The sequence below is a fragment of the Anarrhichthys ocellatus genome, unplaced genomic scaffold (assembly GCF_004355925.1).
Source record: "Anarrhichthys ocellatus isolate YVR2014 unplaced genomic scaffold, GSC_Weel_1.0 scaffold2, whole genome shotgun sequence".
In the NCBI taxonomy this organism is placed as follows: domain Eukaryota; kingdom Metazoa; phylum Chordata; class Actinopteri; order Perciformes; family Anarhichadidae; genus Anarrhichthys; species Anarrhichthys ocellatus.
This window is the reverse complement of record NW_022280032.1, coordinates 10768967-10778409: the sequence shown is the minus strand read 5'-3', so window position 1 is coordinate 10778409 and position 9443 is coordinate 10768967. Positions and strand designations below refer to the sequence as shown.

The 9443-nt window shown below is 38.2% G+C and overlaps 1 protein-coding gene across 1 annotated transcript in view; it reads left to right on the top strand.

Annotated features, from left to right (window-relative positions):
- The window catches only part of LOC116396240 (ras-related and estrogen-regulated growth inhibitor-like protein), a 12010-nt gene extending 8976 nt beyond the window's left edge, over positions 1 to 3034 (top strand). Inside the window, exons 2-5 of the mRNA XM_031870729.1 lie at positions 1077 to 1164; positions 1252 to 1305; positions 1391 to 1458; positions 1998 to 3034. Coding sequence (XP_031726589.1) covers positions 1116 to 1164; positions 1252 to 1305; positions 1391 to 1458; positions 1998 to 2423 — 597 coding nt within the window. The 5' untranslated portion in view covers positions 1077 to 1115 and the 3' untranslated portion in view covers positions 2424 to 3034. The remainder of the gene's footprint in view (positions 1 to 1076; positions 1165 to 1251; positions 1306 to 1390; positions 1459 to 1997) is intronic.
- Positions 3035 to 9443: the final 6409 nt, after the last annotated feature.

The window sequence follows — 9443 nt, the reverse complement described above, 5'->3', positions numbered from 1 at the left end:
ACACAGAGTTTCTGCTAAGCCAATCAGTGTCCAACTGGCCTCCTTTTCTGAAGCAAAATAAAGTCCTCTGTTTGTGGAAGACATTTATTGAAATCTAGTTCCCCCTTGTGGTTGCTGTTAATGCTGCAGCAACAAATACAAAGAGCATTCACTGGATTGAATGATGTACATAAAGGTGAAACATTAACTATACCTGCAACTCTTAAATCCATTATAACACAGATTCACACTTAGACTGAAGTTATTTGTGTTTTCTGGTGCCGTGAAAAGTTTCTTTACATCGTTTAGTGCATACAGATCAGGCACAATGTATTTTTTTCATCTACAAGACAAACTCGTTGATTATTTATGTGACTTTAATTAATATAGTAAAAAAGCTTTAGACTACATTTTACAGCCTCATACAGATAAACTTTGACTTTTGCTTGAGAAAACTTGTGTTAATTGATTTTCTCCAGTGGTGGAGAAAGCATTCAGGTTCCTTATTAAACCAGTTATACAATAGTGTTAAAATACTCATTTACAAGTAAAAAAAGTCCAGCATTAAACATACTAATTATGTAAAAGTCTATCAGCAAAATGTAGCATACTTAAAAAAAAAAGTAGACCCTTGTGAGTGTAATTATATTAGATCATTATCATTACTGATGCAATCAGTTGCAGCAATTAATGTTGAGGTTGATTGAGGTGCAGCTATTTTATACTTATATACTTATATTTATACTGTTGGAGAATTTAAGCAATAACAATTTGTCATCTTCTATATGCTGATCATATATTTGTGCGTAAAATCACACTTTGCAAAGTAGCTGTCAAATAAATGTAAAAAGTGCAATATTTAGATATACTTAAGTATATATATTCCATTACTGACTTTCTTAAAATGTCAAAACAAAGAACAAGCCTGTAAGAAAACGTGTATTATATCAGCAATGTTCATATACGTTTTTCAATTTTCATTCACCTGCCATAGACAGACGCGTGTGCGAGGCCACGTGAGTGAAATAATTGCTGCTGTTGCTGTTATTGGTGATTTTTTTCTTCTTCACCCCGCCCACCTGTGTGTCCTATAAAAGACAGCTCTCATTGAGCTCCACACAGCTGGCTCACCGGAAATGGATGCCAACGTTGTTGTAATGGGGACAGAAAGCGTCGGGAAATCAGGTAAAAAACATGTCTGTAGCGGAGAAATAGTTCTATGTATATGTATATATTTCTGATGCACATGCGTTAAATATTGTTGTTTTCCAGCGATTACTGTGCGCCTGTTAACTCGGAGATTCATCGGAGAGTATGGAGATATTGGTAAGTGTCCGTTTTACTAACATCGATGCAATGTGGCATGTTTAGCGTCATCTATCTTTCCATAAACTGAACTCTTATCTTGCAGAATCCATCTACGGTCACAGTTTTGGGAGGGAATTAACTGTCAATATTTGGGATTCGCCTTATTCTGAGGTGAGGAGAGATCTAATAGCTATCAGACAGTTGTGATCAATGATTTCATATCTTAATAATAATGCTCTATTCTGCTGACAAGCTTTGCTGTTACTGGATGAAGTACTCCTTAAATTCTCAAATTAAGTAAAAGTTAAAGCATTCCAAAGTAAAACACTCTATTCCAAGTACTTTCTTCATTTAACATTTTATGTAAGTAAAAGTTCCATAAAGTGTGCCTTATTAATAAATAGCCCATAGTTCCTTTCATAGTGTTGCATTATTGTTTAACTATACTTTTGGGTAGTTTTATCTAAAATCTCTTGTACTTTAGAAGATCATATGTTTTGTGTGTAAAACCCTAATCTGCAAAGTAACTAATAATTAAAGCTGTAGTGCAGTAAAAATCCAATATTTGTGTCTGACATGTAGAAGTACAAAGTAACATAAAATGTAAAAACTCAAATGAACTACAGGTTTCTTTTCTCTCTTAAGATCAGTTTTTGGGGAGATCTCTTTTGTTGTTTTCCACCATAAACTTAAATGATCTGATTTTGCAGGATTTGTCTGTGGAGACGTCTCTCTTTGAGAAGAAGGTCCAATGGGCAGACGGCTATGTTCTTGTCTACAGCATCTGCGACAGGCCCAGTTTCAACTCCGTCAGCAGGCTCATTCAGACCATCAAGTCCACTAAAGACTACCTCAGCGCAGATAAAGTGCCCATCGTGATCGTGGGGAACAAGAGGGACCTGCACCACAGGCGGACAGTGCCGAGCGAGGAGGGACGCCTGCTGGCTCTCAACACGGACTGCCTCTTCTACGAGGTGTCGGCGGCCGAGAACTACCACAGCGTGCTCCTGGTGTTTCACGGACTGGTGGACAGGATGAAGGACGCCAAGCTGACCTCAAAGAGGCCTCTGGGCTTCAGGGGCATAGTCAAAACCATGTCGGCAGTGTTTGCCAGGAGACGGACAGACTCCTTTTAGTAAGACCACGACAGAAGAGGAGGGCAACTTTCTGTAAATCTTCAAAAGAGAGGTTACACATTGTGTGTATTTGACTGGATGGAGTACAGTTGGTGAGAAATGACCATGTTACTGTGCCAAAGGTAACGGTGACGTCTCCTGAGGCAGAGGCAGGTGTGGAAAGACTCCAGGGGAGAAAAACGCCTTTAGAAACAGATATTTTTTGGGTGACAGGTTTTGAGATTAACTGCATTTCAAACTACAGGAGACTAACGAGATTACAGACTCATTCATTAGACGGATGCTTGACATGTAATATAATGTATGCAATATGTTTAAGCTGTGGATTTAGATTCAAAGAAATTCTATGCACAAATATATGCCTTATTCATGATTATGACCAAAGACTGGAAAAAAAGCTCAAAAGGGAAACTTTTGTGCCACTGGAAAAAAGTGTCCTGCTCAATCATGTAATTAATTCTTAAAGTAAAACATTTGTATTTATTCAGGTCTGTTTTCTATATTTATGAGCTCTCACATTTTTAATTCATTATTTATGAGTTATGAACTGAAATGTATATCGTTTGTTTAAACTTTGTCTTGCGAAGTTTTAAATAAAGCATCAAATGTGATTTTTCGTTTGTTTTCTAAAATCCAAATGCTCATTGATGCCCACAAGGTAATGCTCATACCTTGAGTGATGATAATGGGTACACTTCAGATCAATATGGCTGGATTTTGTAGAAATTCAGAGGTTTGCTCAAGGGACCTTAAGCAGGATGGATGCTAATTGACTGGATGAAGGATGATTTCTTTACTGATTACATCATCCGACAATCCCAAAACTAACGGCACATTGGTTATTGCATCTGCTTTGTCTGTCCTGACTAATGACACATTTCCTAAAGTCCTACGGCTGCAAATATCTGTTAACTGAGATTTAATGTGTTTGCAAATGCAGGTTTAAAAACCTGAGTGCCCGCTGAATAAGAGTATTTGTAACTACAAAATGCATGTCCTGCATAAAATCAAGGTTGGAAGCGACTATTTACTTTGTAACAAGTTGTGATTTATTTTTTTTAAATCACAATTGTTTCCTTTTATTCGAGTAGGCCTATTTATGACAAGTATTGTGCTTTGCTACATTTCAAGTTGCATCAGAGTAAAAACAAAAGCCACATGAAAAAGTCCTGATGAACAGAAGAAAGGAGATTAATCCGCAGCAGCGAAGAAGCTGCTGGTGTGTCTGCAGCAGCAGGAGGGCAAAGAGTGCGGAGGCAACAAGTAACCAATCAGAGGCAGCCTAGGGCAGCTCATGCCTTTGTGGTAAAACTAAGGGACTAGAAAAGAAGTTCCCACTATTAACCATATTTGTTTTACATTTTATGTGAGGTTCACTGATGTTTTTTTTAAATCTAAATATGCATGTTTGTTTTAGTTATTGTTCTCAAAAATAAAAAAAATATTTATAATTGCTAATCAGTTGTATGCAAAAACTGCAGAGTGCCCATCTGTTGGTTTGGACATGATTGTTGCATCGTTTAATGCAACCTATAGTGTTTTCTTTCTGTATTGTCTGCTTCACTAAACAACCTGGAAGTTGAAATGTAAAACTGTCAGAATTTGTAGCTGAACTGCAGAAGAAGATAACAGCTGAAAGACACTGCATTGCTTCTTGAATATAACCCAATACTTTGCTGAATATGTAGACATGTCATTTGTGTAGCTAAAGTAAAGAAATGAACTAAGAAAACAGTTGTAAATGTCTCCACACTTTTGATTTGACTCAAGACTTCTCGAGGTGAAATAGCATGACAGTCGATGGGGCAGTTAAAGGGCTATCTTGGTGCTTTGAAGCAGAGCAGTCAAAAACTGATTTAGGCACTACATCTCAAATGAGACAAAAATGTCAACGTTTTAATGTAAGCTACGTGTGTCCTGACAGCATCTACGCTATTTAATGCACACAGATGCTGTAAAACATCCAAAAACGTACTCTCACAACTCCCTCAGTCCTCCCCAGATCTGAAATTAAGACTTCATCCTCTTTTTCTATGAGGAATTTCTCTCTGACTACTGGATGCCATTTCCCCCATGAAAAATTCCTCTAATTTGTGTCTGGCCTGCTCCAGTAAACTTGAAGTGACCCCCAACATTAGGCGGCAGACACGTCTATTCTTCTTTTAATCCTTTCAACCTCTGTCGTTAAGTGTCAGGAAGATGTCCGTCTGTGTGGCTAAGGCAGCAACATGCGAGGGCAAAGGTATGCTGGTGCCAGCTCCCCCTCTTTTCTGTTCTTGTTTGAGAGGAATCTGACAGGAACAAGGCACGGGTTAACAAAGTAAGACCGGGGCAGTCTGGCCCCTGCAGGTCATTGTCACAGTCTGTGGTCACTTCACAGCACGACCCAGTACTGCAGCCTGACAAAGATGTTTCACCTGCAAGAGCTGCTTTCATGTGTCTCCATGTGCTGCTACGATGACACTATATGCACATAAGACAAACCACTTTTCAGTTTGAGATGAAAATAATTTGTTTCCATTGTTTCCAAATGGGCTGTAACCATTTTAATGAGGAAAAACGCATTTGGAATATTTATGATTACATTAAACTATTTCATTAGCATATTCATTTGCATCTTAATTCACAACCCTGAACTGTTCAATGCCCCCTTTACTGAATGAACCTTTCAGTCAGGGACCTGCTTTAAACGTTGGTGCTTGAAGAAGATCTCTGACCCAAAGCTCACTTTAAAACCGCCTTTTGTTCATCTGCAGAGATAGGTCTGTCTGTTCAGGGGATCAATACATGGAAGTTAAGGATCTTAACTGGCATCGTTTTAAATCTATAAGTTGAAGCAGTTTTGAAGGATGAACAGAGATGATGCTGATCAGGTGTCTTTTACTGATTATTTCTGTTAGATCGTCTTGGTTTATGGGATCTCTATTCTATATTGTTGTCTGCATGAAGAGCTTTTTGTATTTTTTCAATTAAATGCGCTTAGCCACTGTGAATCAGCTAAGGCTGTGAATGTTATGATATGTAGTATTAGTTTATTCAGTGATTATTGTATACTTGTGTATCTGCAAAAACAAATTAAAGTGCAGTTCTTGATTATTACACACATCCTATTATAACACAGACTGGGGGTGATCTGTTGAGTCAGAATTTAGAGACTGTCCAGACCACTGGTGTTCAATACTCAATATTTAATATCCTGTTTCTGAAACAAACTGATGGGACATCATGACATGGCATACGGCCAACCTTTACTCATTTAAAAAATAGAAGTTATGGTCAGCAACAATGTTTACAACCTGCTTTCGAACAGGCCCTGGGGCAAGAAATCAGCCCTCACATCATCACACTGCTCCCACTGTGTCACTATCCGCGGATTCATGTTGTTGATGACAGAGTTTGAACCTGCAGGCAGAGCTGCCACAGAAATCCACAACATGTAACAGAAACGGTGATTTGTCACATGAGGAAATGTTTTTTTACAACTCCGCCATCCAGGTTTGGTGATCACTGCTGGAGACTAAGCTACTGTGGAGCGCCTGGTTCAAAGTGCTAGGACGTGTGATTGTTTTTTAGACTGACGGAGCTGGTGTTTGAGTATGGCCTGTCTGCTATTTTTAACGAATGCGCCATGAATCACTCACATCCAAATGCATTTTCCACCCACAAGCATCCAGCTGGATGTGTTTGTTTATAAAACCATTGTAGTAGATTACAGTTCAGGAGTCTCACTGCATACAGCACCACCACACATTCAAACACTTTCTAAATTGCAACCTTTTACCATTTAGTCAAATAGTAACTAAACCACTGGACCCTGACTGGATGCTTTAAGCCAAAGTCACTTAGAGGAAGAATGAGGTGACTAAACAAGGAAGTACAGTATCCCTGAAACTCTTTAAGGTCTCTCAGAAAATACTTAAGGCTTTAAAAAACAAAATCCAGATCAAACAGTGAGGTCACCAGCTGTCATCCTGAATAGTTTGGATTTTCATTTCTTAATCCGTTTTAACACAAGACACAGTATGTGGATCTTCTGCCCGATGTTTCTGTGCTGAGCTTCCAAAAGGGCGCCATCAAAAGGCAGCTGATGATTTGTTGTGTAGATGTATGTACCAGCTCTGCCTGCAGGTAATAAGAGTGTCTCTGGCGCTGTGGCTTCAAAGAAACCAAACAGACATGAAAGTATACTGTGCAACCAATCTTTATATGTTCACAAGGAATATAAACAGCATTCAGAGAGTAACTTTAGAGAAACCTGACATCTGATGTTAAAGGCAAACATTCCAAAATTCATTTATTTTTTTGAAGAAAATAACAGAAATATAATCTAACACTATATGTCATAGCTTCAGATCACATTTTAGACCTCAACTGAATGCTGTTTCCTGTCTGGCGGGCAGCAAGTTTTTAAGAGACATAACTGATCAATGCAGTAACACAATGTAATTTTCTTTTCCCTTATTAAATAGAAGCAAGCTTTATTTCATTACTGGGTAAGCAACTTAAATAGATATATGGGCTCGGAGGTCAGCAGGTTCAGGGACCTGCACAAAGAATTAGAAATGGTGAGACTTGCAGTATGACAGCACTGTGTTGAACATAAAAATTAACAAACATGAACTCAAATTTCTCGTAAAATGTGATTTTACACAAAGTATAGAATTATATTTATTTAATACGACCATTTAAAGAACGACTTAACAGTTGCATGACACTCCAGTCCATACAGATCTCCATCAATCATCAGTCGGCTGCTCTGTCCTACAATCCTCTACAAAGGCAGTGAACGGTTCCCACAGAAACAATGAAGCGAAGTAAAAAATGGTTAAGTTCATCTAAAACATTATTTTGATAATTGTATCTGTTTATGGGGATCAAATGTTTAAATGTTTAAGTTTTGCCATGTGTCTGTCTGGCCACCTACTATTTGTGCAAGTAATATTCTTATTTAAGTGAATATAATAATTCATAATAATACGTTTTTTATTTGGGGAAATATGTTAACTCCCTTTTTTGAGAGTTCGATGAGGAGGTCAATAGCACTCTCATGTTTGCACCATAACATGACACTGGATCCAGCAGCTGGCTAACTTAGCCTAGCATAAAGTCTGGAAACAGCTAACCTGACTCTCACCAAAGGGAACAAAATCAGACTTGATATTGGGAGTTGTGTGCCGGATTATTTCTTGCCTGTGAGGAGTTACTTGCTGGAGGCTCCACTGGTTACCTGGCAAATAGTCCTACAAGTAATTTATAATTTGAACCCTTCAGTTTCTGTCTGGATTAAGCAAACATGATATAATTCAGTTTACAGACCTAAGAGTTAGTAACTTTTAGCACGAAAGCAAATGAGCATGTTTCTCAAAATGTTGAACTGTTCCTTTAAATTGTAAACCACATGACACGGTCAGGTCTTAAACTTGAACAAATATGTAGTTACTGTGTTTTGGAACTTTGTTTTTGTGCTATTTTATGGCAGTCCACTTATTTTGAAGAGAAAGCTCAGAAGTGTTTCACATGACAAACAGCATCTAATGTCCTCTTTTTTTTATATGAACAACTTAGACTCTTAGCGTGTGGCGCCACAAGCTTCAATTCCCTAATACAGCATTTACACAGGGGGTCTGGAATGTGCAGGCTCTAAAACAAACGAAGGTGCTCAATGAGCCTTTTCGTCAACCAAATTTAATAAGCAATGTGTTAACTGATCAAGAATGCCAACTATCCCTTCGCTTGTGCCCTTTTGCCTTTTGTTAAGTTCCCCTGCAAAGACTTAAGGACCCCCTGCTGCGCTCTTCAGCTCAATAGTTTTCCAAATAAGGTCGCGGTGTGTACACACAGTGACCATAATTCAACCCCCAGCATGGAAAAGTATTGAAAGTTCAAAGTTCAGGAGCACATGGTGCCTTTTAATGGCTCATCTTCCTGGTGCTACTCTGTGCTTCAACTAACATCACTTTGCATACAGTATGGAGGTGTGAATCCTTTTGAACATTAATTCCTTTTGCATATTCATGCCAGATAGTTATTGCAAATGTATTTTTATTTTTTCAATTCTTCCATTTTCTATTCTCATTTCAAACGGTCACTTAAGGCAGCAAGGTATTTGTCAGGTGTTCTTTGATCTGTAGGTTTATGAAAGCACATAGAATCCGAGTAACAGGTCCAGCAGCCTCATCTGTCTGCATGTTGACATGCACCAGAGAGCATTTCTGACATTTATTATTGAGACACTTGTCAGACTTCTCCTCAGTCTCGTCATTCTTAAGCCCACCACTCTGGAGCCGCAAGGCTTTCAAATAACACGATGATTGAAAGGGATTATAATTTACTTTTCTTTCATCAACGATAAATAAATGGTAAAATAAGCAATTTGTATTTTAACTTTAGCATCTGAATGCATCATAGCTAACATGATCAAGCAAATCAAAGGTATCATTTGTTTGTTCAAGACTTTAATGCAATATAGTGCAAGGTAGTCATGTCTGGAGGGCAGAGCTGATAATACTTGGATGATCTAATGTAAAATAGTTGATTGAGTTGGGAAAACGTTTCCTCTAACATGAGGGGTTCACAGGGAGGGAAAGTGAGACTCGTGAGCAGGTAAATTAAATCAGGCACAGTGATGAGTGACTCATCATTCTGTAATGGGTGGTGAAAGGTTGACCAGGCTCAGTAACATGGCCATAGGTGGTCTCACACAGAGGCACACTTGAAACTGCGTGTAATTTAACTGATAAGTATTCATTACTTAACTTCAGTATATGTTTATGAATGTAAAATTGTGAACAAAGCCTCTGGAAACCTGGCTTCAAATCTTTAGTATTTCTACACAACATTAACGCTGACTAAATAAGCACAAATCAAACACCCTCTGTTAATGTTTCTACTGTTTCTAATCTTTTTTTGTCACAACTGTTTAGATTTGATCTGATCGGATGACTTTGACAGAAGCAGCCCCTTTTACTGTTGTTTAAATTATGATTCAAATGTTGTTAAACTCTGTGCGTGCAACAAAAC